This window comes from Lupinus angustifolius, chromosome LG04 (assembly GCF_001865875.1).
Source record: "Lupinus angustifolius cultivar Tanjil chromosome LG04, LupAngTanjil_v1.0, whole genome shotgun sequence".
In the NCBI taxonomy this organism is placed as follows: Eukaryota; Viridiplantae; Streptophyta; class Magnoliopsida; order Fabales; family Fabaceae; genus Lupinus; species Lupinus angustifolius.
In genome coordinates, this window is record NC_032012.1 from 23090754 (window position 1) to 23106954 (window position 16201).

At 32.4% G+C, this 16201-nt stretch overlaps 2 protein-coding genes across 3 annotated transcripts; one reads left to right on the top strand and one right to left on the bottom strand.

Annotated features, from left to right (window-relative positions):
- LOC109346310 lies at nucleotides 1-2673 on the bottom strand. The gene is made up of 3 exons (XM_019585800.1): nucleotides 1862-2673; nucleotides 1014-1168; nucleotides 1-603 (listed from the first exon to the last, which is right to left on the bottom strand). Exons 1-3 carry the CDS (start codon nucleotides 2436-2438, stop codon nucleotides 349-351), a joined length of 987 nt encoding a protein of 328 aa, XP_019441345.1. The 5' UTR covers nucleotides 2439-2673; the 3' UTR covers nucleotides 1-348.
- Nucleotides 9001-15504, top strand: LOC109346311 (coatomer subunit delta-like). 2 transcript variants are annotated; one of them, XM_019585801.1, is made up of 12 exons: nucleotides 9002-9150; nucleotides 9293-9347; nucleotides 10236-10275; nucleotides 10963-11186; nucleotides 11590-11832; nucleotides 11976-12150; nucleotides 12326-12630; nucleotides 13912-14110; nucleotides 14223-14376; nucleotides 14614-14676; nucleotides 14858-14954; nucleotides 15185-15504. In XM_019585801.1, exons 2-12 carry the CDS (start codon nucleotides 9345-9347, stop codon nucleotides 15272-15274), a joined length of 1593 nt encoding a protein of 530 aa, XP_019441346.1. In that variant the 5' UTR covers nucleotides 9002-9150; nucleotides 9293-9344; the 3' UTR covers nucleotides 15275-15504. The 2 variants fall into 2 exon arrangements, with proteins under 2 accessions (XP_019441347.1, XP_019441346.1); XM_019585802.1 differs by lacking the exon at nucleotides 14858-14954 and having other exon boundaries at nucleotides 9001-9150; nucleotides 15185-15481.

The following is a 16201-nucleotide window of genomic DNA, read 5'->3' on the forward strand; positions in this document are numbered from 1 at the left end:
GAATTTGAAGAAATTGTTGAACTACCAATTGAAACAAGGGAAACTAGATGTTTGAATAAATTTGGCTGGCTGATACTTGAATGTATATTCTTCAAGAACAGCTTTTAGAAATGCCATCATTTCTCTATGTTCCCTTAATCACAAGGCCAGGCTGCCAGGCACAAGAAAAATGTCCCACACCACAAAAACAGACTAAAGTACAAAAAGCTACACAAATGCTGGTGCTTCCTTTAGAAGTACTAGCTCAAAAAAAAGAAAAAAAGAAAACCCAATTTTACATCTATTGACAATGCTATATTCTTAGTTTTATCCATGTGGGTAATGATTAGATCCATTAACAATGAGCTCTCACTTCATTATGAACTGGAGCATGGATTCCATTCTCTCTTTGTCCCTACACTTGCTTATCAAGTCCAAGTATTTCATAGCATCATTAGGTTGGAGCCCTTCTAGAAATAACTTCAACAAACGACCATGTGTTTCTTGCATCACGATAAAACATTGCTCTAGTGCACTCTCTTCTTGCTCTTTGCTCAACTCCAATGCCTCCATGAATGGGAGTAATTCTGATTCCTCTTCCCTGAAGTGTTCTTCGCAGTGTCCCTATAAACAAGTTAACAATTGATGTAATAAAAAAGGCATTGAAAGTAATGTGCAAATAGTTACTGATATAAAAGCACCATATGATGGACATAATCAAAATCTAATTTCTGCATCATAAATATTAGAGTGAATACTCACTTTAGTTCTTATAAATTGACATTTACCAATTTGATACAGAAAAATAAAAGTTCAAACTAGTACTCAATTATCGCAGATGTAAGTTCAAATAGTTTTCATCAGGTGTCATAAAACATATTAAAATGACTAATTTGACTCATATTTAATATTTTTATAACTATTTTGAGTTTTTAAATTTTTCAGAGAGCAATTTAGTACACATAAAAATTTCGAGAGACCAAAATAGATATTCACTCTAAAATATAATTATTCCTCTATGAGCTGAAATTTACCTGCAATGACTTAAGGCGATCAGAAAGGTTGTGCAGAGCCTCTTGGTAATCAGGGCTCCCTGAGTTCAAAACTCCAACAGTTTTTATGTATTCTCTGATGCCATTCATGATTGGTAGGTCCCTAGCATGTTCCTCCTTTGCAGCTTTAGAGAGCCCTGGCATTTATCCACAAACACAATTAATTAATTAATTATCATGTTCCATTCAGAGCATTGCTTCAAAGCCAAGCAAACTTTTTTTCATAACATCTACTAAATATGTTACAAACTAGTACTTACAACTCAACCTATAACTTTAGGACCCACAAAAATAAATTATTAGCAAAAGAACTAATTTCAGAAATGATCCTAGTAGCTTTCTAGCTGACACACATGGATCAATAAAATCACTTTGAAATCCCTGACAGAAAACAAAAAACTGGAAATAAACAACTCGTCAAGTACAAAATTGGGTCCTTCCAACCTGATCCAACAATATAATTAAAATATAACAGTAAAAAAATATAAATTTTGATGCACTAAAATAATATCATCAAAAGCTTAATGGTAAGTTTATTTGCCTTATAAGGTCATGGGTTAAGGTGCCTATATTTGTTTTCCTCACATTCTAATAGGACTAAAAATAGTCCTCTCCAGAATTTTGAGAGAAAACAATAGACTGTAATTATATCTTTTATGTTAAGATGACAGTTTTATCCTTACGATGACAGTTTTACCCTTACGATTACAAACAAAACACATAATTTCTCTATCCAGTACTAGAGATATTCTAGTTCCTACTACATATTGAAATCGAGTCTCGTAGACTGGGTCGTCCTACCGTATAAATAAATAGAGTTAAATGCTTACCTGGATCAGCCTTATCAAAGATAGGGAATAGAACAGTCTCTTCCATCTTCGCGTGCTCCATCATCACTTCCAACACCTCCGAGTAGCTCCTCCCAAATTTCCTTATCTCCATCAACGGACTCCCCATCGTTGGATCAACCGCTTTATTCCCTCCACGTGTCGCCAGATCCTCCCCCCACCTCACCACCCTCTCCAACTGCAACAACACACTCTTATGCTGCAACGTCGTCACCCTCGCTAACAACGGCGTCGTTTCATCCTCCCCGCCACCAACACAAGGACTCGGAAATCGCGCGTCTATAAAACCCAACAGTGTTTCGCGGGAACCCGAAACAACTTCGGGTCCGACCTGGATCGTAACCGGGTCGTGATTTGACCCGGTTTCAATCTCCGACGTCGTTCCGTCCGAGGGAACGAAATCTAACGATACGGATTTGTGGATGAGAACGAAGCGAATATAAGCGGCGAGGATGCTTTTGGGTGAACCGTATAATCGGACGGTTGGGTAGACTTTAGCTCCGTCGTGAGGAACAAACTCCGCCGTTAATTTTTCCTTTTTACGGAAACAATTCCCCATTAAAAATTAAAAACGTATTATTGGAAATGATTTTTTGAGCTTAGAGGAATGAGAGAAAGTGTTTTGAGTTAGAAGAGATTAGAGAGTGTGGTTTTTTAAATAGATGATGGTTTAACGAATTGAAAACGACACCGTAATTTAGATTACATGGAGAATGTGAGAGTGAGTGAAAGGGAAGATTTTGAGTATGATTTATTGGTTTTGATGTGGTGGCTTTTTTGTGAAGGGGACATATCAATATATCATACATATACCGTGACGGTGTTGTATTCTTATAGTTTGGGAAAATTAAAGTAAACTTCCTTCCCTTTTTTGTACCAAAAAACCCATTACTCTCTCTTTCTTGAAAATATAAGAAAATTTTGCGCCATTTGAGGGGTAATATATATATATATATATAGTGTAAGTCTTTTAACTATAAATAATATATGATATTGTTTTTTTATGAAGTTTTATATAATATAAATATTACACTTTTTATATTAACCTAATTCTTGAGCAAATACAAATATAAAATAGAGATTTACATACGGTAAAGTAGATATTTGCATACTGTCATAATATTCAATTAATCTGTCGTTTATTATTTGCTATTATTTTAAGGTTATGGCACATAGATTAAGTCATATTTATTATTGTATTTGTATTATATTTATATAAGTATTTCTCTAGTTTATCATTTATTTGTATAATTTATACTACGTGTAAGGGAAAAATATGGTGTAACTATTTATTGTGTAATTTTTGTTTTTCTATTTTACACTTAACACTTTAATTCCTAAAAAAATTATATAATAACGACTACCACCAACATATTAATCAGACTCACACATTTATTTGACAACTAAAATAAAAACAAAGAAATATAATACATGCTCAATAAAATTTGATACTAGAAAATAAAAATATAAGCTAATACTTATCACACTAGTAATTATAATTAACATATTCTACTTATTAAGTCTTATTAAATATCTAGGTGTTGAATTGTAAAGTTATATTTAATGTTATTTTGACTTTGTTGAAAAAATAAATAAAAATAATACTTTCTCCATATATATATATATTTACTTACTGCTATTGAGCTCTGGCTGGTTAATGATTTGATCAAGCTTTAAGTCAATGAGTAGCTAGTCCAACCACTCAATCAATTGTTAAATAAAATGACTCAATTTACATTAAAAATTCTAAAAAAATCATAATATTATCTAACATTATTTAATAACTTTATACTTCAAATTTAAAAATATTATCATATATAATTAAAAAATTAATAAGAAATATTTCACCACTATCAATTATCAAAAAATAATTTAAAAAATCATCAAACAACAAATGTGTTATGATATAATTGTAATAAGAACGTACAATAAATTTAAAATATCATTAAAAATGAAAGTTTTGTTATAACATAGACTAATAAATTATAAACATAATTACAAATAAGTTAAAAACATTTGGTTTTTCATCTTAAAACAACGTCGTTTTGCTTGATTAAAAATATAATTTTTGATTGACTTGGTTGGTCTAACCGACCAAGTTATCCGAGCCATTAATTTTACGTTTAAATAAATCGAAGTTGAACCAAGTCAACCCAATTTTGATACAAAACCAAATAAAAAAGGTCCCAACTAATTAGGTAAGGATCAATCGCCGAATTGAGTTTATAACACTAATATGGATAGTAATTTATATGCTGATATTATAAAATTTTGAACATTTTATTATGACTAGTGTGTATAGGCACTTCGTGCCTGCCGGCGAATATTGTGTGATACTACATATTCAATTTTTATATATTTCATTTTTTTTGAATTAGAATGTATTTGTTGTGTTCGGTGTACTTTATATTATATTTTTTGTGTTTACGATAATGTTTAATTTAATGTGAGATATGTGGTTAATTAATGTATTAGTGGTGATTGCTTAGGATTATATAATTTTTTGTAAAAATTAAATAATGTGAATGACAAAATAGGAAAAGAAAATTACACCATGATGAAAGTTATTTTAAGTTTTGACTAGACTGTTATTCTTGCTGAACTAATTGTAATTAATACGTATATTTGTAATTAACTGGTAACTAGTACAGTCGGATTTTTTTCTATCCATTATAGATTATAGATAACTTAGATGTATAGGTTACTAAGTTGAATAAAAAATGTTAGCAAAATAAAAAAAGATCAACCATTGTCATAGTGATAACTGAGAACAATCTTTAAGGACTGAATCCAAGGTGATTTGGAAAAACTTCACCTAATTTTGTAATGGTACTCTTTTTTATACTACGAAGGATATCTTTTCACATTTTTTTTATAAGAAATTATTATCTTTTGGGATTTGTGGTCGTCCCCTCAATAAATATCGCCCACAGAAATCGAATCATCGATCCCGGATATCCAATAAGGTCTTACACTAGTAAATCAATGTCTTATTGGTTAATGGTATTCCTTTGCCGTTAGCAAATATTTTCTTTAATTTCGTTTAAAATATATTCTTATAGATAATATTTCAAATAATTTATGCTTTTAAAAATTAAATAAGTTATCTACTTATACAAACTTCAAATAAAATTTGTACTAATCATATAATTTAGGAATTGGTTATTTAAAACATGTTCACCAAAACCCCAATTTTTTAAATGTTGCCTAAATAATGAATCAAATTCCTCTATAATACTGAATATGGAATTTATTAATTTTGCACTTGATTTTAGGATTAAAAGTGTCATATATTATATTTAATAAGTAAAATTTCGCACGGCATTATATTTTTCTTTTGATTTTGATGTCATAAACTCTGTAAAGAAAATTATTATCATATTAATCTCTGAAAGATTAAATTTATCATGACCTTAGCCCATTTGTTAACAACTTGAAAAATGGTTAACTTAATTGACAAATTTAATTAAAAGATTAATATAGTAATAAATTTAATATAGAAGAAACTAATATGGTAACAAGTTTATTTAGATGACTCAGTCAATGACTTATTTAATTTTTATATGACTAAAGTACTAAAAAGATGGATTAATAAGTTGATCACAAATATAATATTCAAGGAACTGGCAATTTTCTTCAAAACATTAAATTGGTGGTGCATATGGTCAGAAACAGTTGTGACTTTGTCTTAAAAACATCCATTCACGTGTGGATTTAAAAGAGTATGATGCTATAAAACATTTAAATAGACAATGTAAATGTTTGGCAAACTTGTTTTTAAATATGTTTATCTTTCCATAACAATTATACTATATTTTTTGTATATATTTGTATATTAACTTTCATGTATTTATTTATAGTGAAATAATATAATATAAATACGAATATAATTAAATATGTCCATCTACTATATTCAGTAGTGATTTTTAGTTGGCATAAAGTCAAATCCGTGAACTTAATAAAATTAAAAAGTAATTTAATCTGATCTTTATTTATATCGACTTTTGTTTACTTCGGCTTTCTTGCCTTGTCTCCTCGGAGGAGCCGTTACGTGGCGTCGTCGTTTTGCATTATTTTATCATTTTCATGTTAAACACTTAGAACTCGTCATCATTAATCTGTTCGTCCTTATTCGTGAACTGGTAACAAAATAAAGCATATTCTATAAACATAAACATTAAATATTATTGGTATGGTGATATAACAGTCATATATTATCAAGATAATTAAAAAACAAGGATTCAATTATTGGGAACAACATTCATTAAAATGGGCATCCATAAATCTAAAAGAATTAGTTATTTACCTAAAAAGTTAAAATATATATATTTATGAGAGTTATAAGGTGGTATGACGGTAAAGAGGGATGACATAAAAAATGATGGTGAAATCTCACCCTTAACACGTAAGAAACCAAAAATAATAATGGGTTACACGGTGAGTATTCTACTATAAATAGATTTTGGGTTTTGGAGTAAAATTTATATTTCATCATAAAATTTAAGATAAACTACATATTGCCCACTTTGATTCGTCTAAAAAAACACATTGTTCACATGTAATAGCAACTCTTACATTGCTCTGTATGTTTTTTGATAATTATTACACCAAAACCCACTTTAATATTTTCTAATAGAGTTTAAAATATGTATATTGATAGTGTAAAGTTTTTTACACTATCAACATATCATTTACCATTAGATCAATGGTGGGTAATTTACTGACCGTGTACAAAACTCTTACACTGTCATTGTATACATATTAAATCATTTATAATATATATGGAAACAGAATCGAAATTTCCTTATCTACAAACAAAAATATGAAAATAGCACACTCATGTAACCTCTTCCAAATAAAAAACAAAATTGAAATCGCTATATTTATTATAGTTAAGAAAATTTATTGCAGGTTATTAGAAAATATTTTTCTTTCCATAAGCATTTTTATAGAACATTATTAATATTTAACAACAAAAATGTGTTCTATATTAAGCTTCAAATAAATTTAGAAATGATCAATCACCACATTTGACTTTTTTGAGCATGATCATATGTTTGATTTTTAGTATGTGTTATAACATCCCAAATTTAAGTGACTAAGACAAGTAAAATATAGTTTGAAAAAATTAGTGAAATATTCACACCCCGGTTTCACAACCTCTATTCCATAGTTGACATAAAGAACCATTAAAAATATGTCATATGTGTGATTAGTACTATATAGTAGTATAAAAAAACAATGTAAGAACATAGTTCATATGAAATCGCCTACAAATATTTGTTTTTTTAGTCCAACGGAAAGAGAAAAAACCATAAAACTAAAACATAGGAACATGTCTAGTTATATTCCAGAATGTGATTGTATCATGAGTGTCTAAGCTAAGCTTGGTTATGTAGTCTACTAGCATGTTCCCTTCACAAAAGATATGTTATAATTGCACATCTCAATTCTTGTCAAGCAAACCATTCATATTGTGAATAATAGAAGATAGATATTGCACACTAATATGCATCCAAAAATGATGTGTATTATCTTAAGAGAGTCACTTTCCAATATGATAGAATGATTACCATTATTCCAAGCTAACCGAAGACTGGGTTCTATAGCTATAAGTTCTGCTAGGAAGAAGACCCATTTCCAAAATGTCTAGAGAAACCTGAAAATCATTGTCCGTCATGGTTCTGGATATTACCCACACCTCCAATATTTTGAGTATGAATATTACCACTTCCATCAACATTGAGTTTCACTCGACCAATTTCTGGTCGACTCCACTCGATACTAGACAAAGAAACTTCATGAGGAAAAGCATTACTAGAAATCAATCACTAAAATTGTGATGGACATTTCTAGCTACATAAGATATGTCCTGTAGATTACTATCGAATAAAGTATTGTTGCGTCACTGCAAATTCCACTATAAACCTCCAAAAAATAGTCTTCCATTAGGGTCCTTGATATTCTCCACTAGCCAATATATAAATGAGTGATTAGCCCAAAAACTTTGATCATTAAAGCCTAAACAATGCCATAAAAGGCAAGAGTTTCTCTAGTCTTTGAAAGTATGAAAAAGATCCTCAATAGCATTATTATCGGCTACAAATAGAATAATTCGTCAAATTCCTCCTAAAGCGAAGAGAGTTTGTTAGCAAAGATTGATGAGCAAAGAGCCAACATAGAAACTTGACCTTTTCAAAGACCTTCAATCTCCATAACCAACTCCACTGAGTAAGAGAGGGCGTTGTATCATCATGACTCCTTGTCCACCAGTAACCCGAATTAGCAGTGTAGCACCCTGTTGCATTATCCTCCCAAATCCAAGAGTGAAAGATGTTAGTTGAAGACCAAACAAGAATTGTAATAATAAGATCTTTGACATTATTAGGGATTAAAGGATAAATATTTATTTGATATAACCAAAACTATTCTTCCACTTTACGACTAAAGAGTTAATATATTTTGAGGTGTCCGACCGTCACTCTATAACCTTTAACCTCACTCTTAGGAGTTGTCCAACCTTTAACCTTTTATCTAGAATATATTTACACTACTACTAGAACATCGAGTTGTTGGTTGTTGAGGTGAGCAAGAGACATATAAAACTTATTCCTTACCCAATTTTAAATATTGGTCGAATATTTTTTTTTAACTCGAACTCTGTCATAGACCCCAAAGCTAACCCAATACTAATTATCGATCGAGTTAACCTTTGAAATGAGTCCAGCTCTAGACTTAATTATATATAATACATACTCATTTTAGATAAAGTATTTTCAATATTAATTATAATTAAGATAATGTAATTTCATATATGTATATACATTGATAATCATATATATGAACAACAAATTAGAGAATCAATGAACTTTCTACAAAAGATATGACATTACTCTATATACAATTTAATATACACATGTAAATATAATGTATGATTGACCATCGGATAGATCATGTTTATTCCTTACATAAACTTAAATATTATTTGAGTCTAATTTTTTGAACTCAAACCCAACTTTAAATTCAATAAAACTTAAATGGGTGGATTAGTAGGGTCGGTTTTACTCACGAGTAATTGCTTAGCTAGTAATATGAATGGATGAATACTCGTAGATTGGAGATTAAACGCAGCGTATTATGGTTTCAATAGATCAAACCCGCCTTCCCGATCCTGGTTCCAAGTAACAAAAACCAAACCCATCACTCATCTTTTCACTCTCATTACTCTTCTCGGATCAGATCCGTACTCCCAAATCTCAGATCCTGTTTCGGTAATCTCTCTCTTCCTTCGATTTTCATTCTTCTCTTTGCATCTTCACCATTCAATTACAATAACCGTTGCATATATATTCATACCTACCTCTGGATCTCATGTCATTCTTCCTAACTCTGTTTTTTTGTTTTCTTTCGCAGATTCAATTCGTGACAAGAAGCATTTTCATCTGTTATAATACTAAACGAAAAGATGGTATTCCCTTATGTTTACACTAATTAATCGATTTTTTACCCTTTAATTTCAGTATTTTGGTCGTTTCTTTTCTACAATATTTTTTATGCAATAATTACTAGCTTAGGTCATTAACATTGTGCATGGCATACGGAATTCCTTGCCCTGTGTATCGCATGATATGTTTTTGTGATAACAATGACGTAAAAAGTGAAGAACCGTGTGTTGGTACTGCATTCCTAATTCCTAGTAAACAGTACTCGCTTTTGTTCACAGTGATGGCGTAATTTTGTTCCTGGAAATGTGAATCCGGGCTTGTAGCCACTCCAAATTTGTTATATGGTTGTAGATTTAATTCGCTATCTTGAATTACTCTCAATGTGTCTTGATCTGCTGTAAAGTTGAAATCCTTGTTAGAAATAGCTTTCGCTATGGTCAATTTTGTGGCTTGAATTTTCTTCAATGTTACTGGTAACTTGGATCTATTGGTTTATAGCTTGTGCAACCATGCAAGTTTTAAATTGTGGTTGCATTTTGGAGACTCCAAAAACAATTAGGTTGTGGGACCCAGATTTATAACATTCATGAGCTGTTTTTTTTGTTCTACTCTATTTTAACTTGGTAACTTAAAATGTTTTATATCATCCAAAATTTGTGCTGAACTTGATTGTATTACCTTGTCAGTTGGGTGTAACTCAAATAGTGAGAGTAGGCATGGTTTGTACAGAGGCCACATGCTCATTTTCCTTATTTCCTTCTCTAGACTGCAAAAATAGCTTAAGGCTAAAGAAAAAGAAAAATTCACTTGCGAGTGTGAAACTTGAATGCTGTATTATTTCTTTCTATATGTTCTTAACTGCCCTTCTCCACCAATAAATTTATGTTTTAATTTTTTTATTTGTCACATAGGTTGTCCTTGCTGCATCCATCATTAGCAAATCTGGAAAAGGTGAGTTCTCTTCAGCCTTCCACCCCAGCTCTTTTCATCCCTGATTTTCGGATTACGTACACCAATATGTCTAACTCTCATCCCGTTTAAGTAATATGAAATACAGGCTATTGACTTTTGGGAATTATATGAAATAAATTCCAGGAGATGTAATTCCTTTCTTATAGTCTTTATTTATTCTGTATATTGGTTTGACATGTGGAGAGTCTGCTATCAAGTTATTTCTTTTGTTTTGTGATTGAACACCAGTTTATTTTGAATAATATTTTTGACAAACATGAAAACTACACACAATACAGCAATAGAGTTGTGGTCCCAGAGACTTAAGTCTCGTACTACACACACTTAATACAGCAATAGCTTGCTGTCCCTGATACATATGTATCTGACAGAGAGTATTCTCTGTCCCTAATTCTCATATAACAACCACACAACTGATTGCCTACCATCGCATAATACATAATATACTAAAAATAATTGCTCCCAATAACTACCTACATCATATTTGCCTCCTAATAATTGTCTACATTAGAACTGCCTACATAACTGACATGGCATCTTCCAAATAGGAGGTTCCTAAACTTCTTCCCTCTACCTTATTTTTTGCCTCCAGGACTAAACTGTTTCTGTGTTAACCACAGCTTAGTCTTGAGCTGATAAGCTAGGATCCTTTTGCTTTGTTTGCAGTGTTAGTTTCTAGACAGTTTGTGGATATGTCTCGAATAAGAATTGAGGGTCTTCTAGCAGCATTTCCCAAGTTGATTGGCAGTGGAAAACAACACACATATGTCGAGACTGAGAATGTGCGCTACGTTTACCAGCCGATAGAAGCGCTCTATCTGCTTCTTGTAACAAACAAACAGAGCAACATTCTGGAGGACTTGGATACTCTGAGACTTCTCTCTAAGCTCGTATCCTTTTTCTGATGATTTGTTTGAAATTATATATGTTCTTTAGTCTGCCTGTTTTCTCAGTCTTACTTCTGTTGTCTGGTTAGGAGCATTATTAGCTGAGTCATTAACTTGGTATGACTTGCTGGCCTGAATGTAGGAATTTGTTCTGTACCTTGTCTGTTCATTTTCTAATTTCCTGTCATTTTAGTTTTTCCTTGGAATTTTAATCATACAAGTTTATAAGTTTCACTTCATACTTAAACACAGCATTCACTGATTTGTTTTTTATAAATGTTCAGGATTAATTACATGATTTATAATGGGAGGTTATATTAGCTTTTATTGGACAGTTCTAGGTCTATTTAACGAAAATCTTTTGCTGAAAAGTCATGCTTATAGTCATTCCTTGACCAAAGTTTAGGTGCCCGAATATTCATTCTCCCTTGATGAAGAGGGTATTTGCACACATGCATTTGAGCTGATTTTTGCATTTGATGAAGTCATCGCTCTTGGACACAAGGAAAATGTGACTGTTGCACAAGTTAAGCAATACTGTGAGATGGAAAGTCATGAAGAGAAGCTGCACAAGTTGGTTATGCAGAGCAAGATAAATGAAACTAAGGATGTTATGAAGCGGAAAGCTAGTGAGATTGATAAAAGCAAGGTGTTACTGGAGTTTTATTTTTTTATGATTAATTTTGGCCATCCCTACCTAGTAGGATTAAGGCTTGGTTGTTTTTTATAATTTTTTTTTTTAAGTCTGGAACTGTGCATCTTTTATTCACAATTATTGCATGTATTCTACAGATTGAAAAGAACAGAGGCGAAAAAGGAGGATTTGGACCATTGCAGTCAATGGGGTCTGGAAGAATTGAAAGTAGCTTTAGTGATTTGAGCATATCTAGCAGTGGAGCTGGTTTTGGAAGCGGCTCTGGTTTTGGATTGAATTCTGATGTTGATTCATTTTCAACCAAGCCTAAAGGTTTGCTTTCATACTTGTGCACAAATCCTTCTTCAGTGCTTCTAAATATAATGTATAATGAGTTAAATGGAATTAAAGCATGCTGTATTCTGGCTGTGATTTATTCTTTATCTGAATCAACATGTTGCTTATTAGAGAGTTGTCTTTTCATCTATGTGCTTCCCTATTCTGTTAGCTCGTCCACCTTCATCTGCCACTGCACCGCCAAAAGGTCTTGGAATGAAGCTCGGTAAATCTCAAAGGACAAACCAGTTTTTGGAATCATTGAAAGCAGAAGGTGAAGTCATACATGAAGATGTTCAGCCAAAACTTGGCCAATCTCGATCAGCTGCCCTGCCACTTACTGATCCCATCACTTTAACTGTTGAGGAGAAAATAAATGTGACACTGAAACGAGATGGAGGAGTCAGTAACTTTGATGTTCAAGGTACACTGTCTCTGCAAATTCTTAACCAAGAGGATGGAAATATTCAAGTTCAGGTATCAATTTCTTTCTATCTCTCTATCTCAATGTGTTGTTCACTGGTCATGCATCTCGCTGGTTTGCATACCCTGAGTAATCCTTTTGTGAATATGTGTTGGTTTGCATACTCTTATCATGGTTTGCATCCTCTGTAAATATAGTCGGGAACAATATTTTGGTAACAATTAACTAATTTTCAGATAGGCAATGTTGAAAAGGCAGCCTCTATATAAAGTACTTGGCTCAAATAAGTCAATTTGAAGTTTTAACGAGGCATTTTATTTGAGGCATAGAAGACAACATGTTATGCTCAAGATGAGCAAATTCTGGTGTGCTTTAGTCACTTAAATGTTTGTCTCATGCATACCTATCAGGTTTTATAGTTCTGTTAAAAAATAAAATATAGCAGCTTCATCTTTTTTGCTTAAGAAAGCTGAGACTTAAGAACCAAGCACAATGACAAGGGGATTAAAGGGTGTGCAGAGAAAGGAAATGTGAAAAGGGAAAGTGACCAGATAGTAGAAGTGACTTTTCACTTATGGAGAAAGGATCAAATTGGAGAGGAAGATAATGAGGGTTAAAATTCCTCTAGGGTGATATGGGCTGATTCCTTTGTTGATCATGATATAGCAGTCAAAGTATTTTGGTGCTTTTGATACGTGCTGTATATTTTGGGTTTTACTGAAACAAGCATAAAATGTTATTTCATTATAAAAATATATTAATGAAGATAAAAGTGAAGAGGTATTTGTATATTTCAAGTTTTAATTTTTAAATGATTTGCTTATCTATTTTCCCATTTTTATATTTTTAGTTTCTCATGCATTCTATATATATTGATTTTTTTTTTCAAAATTTGTGTACATTAATGTTGCTCCTATGCATGTATCTCTGCACTTTGCAACTTCTCTCTTACCATCCTCTCAGAATTTCGTGGTACAAAAACAATGTTGTATAAATGGGATTAAATCCCATCCTGTGATTAGGAGATTGCACTAGATGTACTCATTTTTGTACTTATGGGGTAGGAATCATTGACCTGTAATTATAGGAGTTGACAGTGGGTACATGATGAACAATAGTTTAGGAGTTTCTATTTTAGGCATATTCTATTTAAAAGCTATGTTCTTCTAATGAAGTTATCAAAAAAACCTTTTCTAACATCCTTCATTCTTGAATTTCCCTAAAAACAATTCTTAAAAAACTAAAAGAAATAAAAACACTGGTATTGAATGCAAGTATGATTTGGGGAAGAGAATTATAAGAATTGGTTCTTGCATGTTGTGTCTGGTTTGCAGGTTCAGACTGGTGAAAATCAAGCAATCTCTTTCAAGACACACCCTAACATGAACAAAGAGCTATTTGCCAATGAAAGTGTACTAGGCCTAAAGGATCCCAATAGGCCTTTCCCCACCGGTCAAGCAAGTGATGCTGCAGGTGTTGGCCTTCTGAAGTGGAGAATGCAGAGCACTGATGAGTCAATGGTACCATTGACAAGTGAGTTAATAACTTAATATCTATCATTGACATGGTCTTCTACTTTGTTTTTCATGTATTAGCATTAGTATTAGTATTAGTAACTTATGGTGTGCTTTTATGTCTTTTGCAGTCAACTGCTGGCCCTCGACTTCTGGGAATGAAACTTATGTCAGCATTGAATATGAGGCTTCATCAATTTTTGATCTGCAGAATGTTGTGATCTCAGTGCCTCTTCCAGCTCTTCGAGAAGCACCATCTGTTAAGCAGATTGATGGTGAATGGAGGTATGGAATTTATTTAACCTTCTAAACGAATAATAGGGAAAACTGTGACTTGTGTGTTTTGCATTTCCGTTTGCAGTACAAGAGCTTCTGGTTTTGTATTAGAATGAGACATGTTATCTGATTTGTAATCATTCAAGTACTGACAATGACCAGTTTTGTATGAACTAGAAAGCTCTATGATTTTATTTTTTATGTTCTTATTCACTTTGTAATCCCCGATTAAAATTGGCTTTGCAGGTATGACTCAAGGAATTCCGTTTTGGAGTGGTCTGTCCTTCTGATTGATAATTCAAACCGCAGGTATGCCAAACATAGTGATTCTTTTTAAGAACTAACTTATGCAATGTTATTATCAATGAACATGATTTGTGATAGAACATTATGATGTTATTCGATCCATGTTGCCAACCCCACCTAGTGGGACTAAGGCTTGGTTGTTGTATTTTAGATTTGTTTTCACTGACTTTAATATATTTGGTAGTGGGTCGATGGAGTTTGTTGTGCCACAAGCAGATTCATCAGCATTCTTTCCCATTTCAGTCCAATTCATGGCAACGGATACATTTAGTGACCTGAAGGTTTGTTATTTTCTATTTTTGGCATTCAACTGTAATTGTTGTCATGGATGCATCATGCTGTTTGAATGGTTTCAATATAATAATTCAAACTGACTCATGTTTGACCTAAAAGTTTGTTCACTGGGTTTTGAATGTAGAGTATCATTTCATTCTATTCTCTTACAAACATCTGCAATGATGTAATGGGAGCTTAAACTTTTATTTGACTTTTTTTTAACCTCTCTTTGCAGGTTACAAACATCATACCGCTAAAGGGTGGTAATCCTCCCAAATTTTCTCAGAGGACACAGTTGATCACAGAAAACTACCAAGTTGTTTGATTGATCTTTCTCTCCTGAGTTTCTAAGACAGTTTTGCTTTTACAGTCGTGGTTCTTTTATCAAAAGGCTTTGCCTCTCCACAAGTTACATTATTTGTTACTATTCATGAATTTATGCTTTAGTTTTACTTCATAAGACATGTTATAAAATATGATTCATCATAATAACAACTTGAAACCGTTATATATTCTGGAATCTCTGCTGCAAGAGGATTCTTTTTGTTCATAATTTATTGATCTCTAGAAAGTGCCTATTTTCGCTCTCAATAAGATACGTTTTGAAACTTCATTTAAAGAAAACAAGGATATCAGAATATATGCGCCAAATGGATAAACCAAGAGGAGGTCAAGGACAAACCTGAGTTAACAATAAGCATAACAGACAACCATATAAAGAGGGAAGTATATTAAACTAGACAGTCAAGAGAAAAGAAGTCAATGGTATTCACATACAAAAATTTATGATATTTACACCACTTTTTGCATCATGGGACATTTTTTATGGTCTGAATTTAGCTTTGAGTAACGGTTATTACAATTTACACCACTCCATGAAGCAGATTTAAAGGTTGTTATGATCAACTTCCCTACCAATTACTCCATCCTATTTTTTCGGATTGGGCAACTTCTCTGGAGGAACTGGTATAGTAATCTCTAGGCTCTAGCATGTGAGTAAGGGCATAAGTAAGCACTATTGCTACCCTCTCCATTCTCATTTCTACTAGTGCGGGCTTGATGGCCAGAAATGGTCGAGCGCCCTTGGCCCCCCTCTCTGGCGGATACAAGTACTGTGATGTGGGCTAGAATTTCTTTATAGTTCGGTTGTTTAGCCCCAGTTGCCTATAAAAAACTACATTATATTTCAGCGTATTGTCTCCCTACCTTCATGTTTCTATATGTATTTGCAACGTGTGAATTATTATTACTC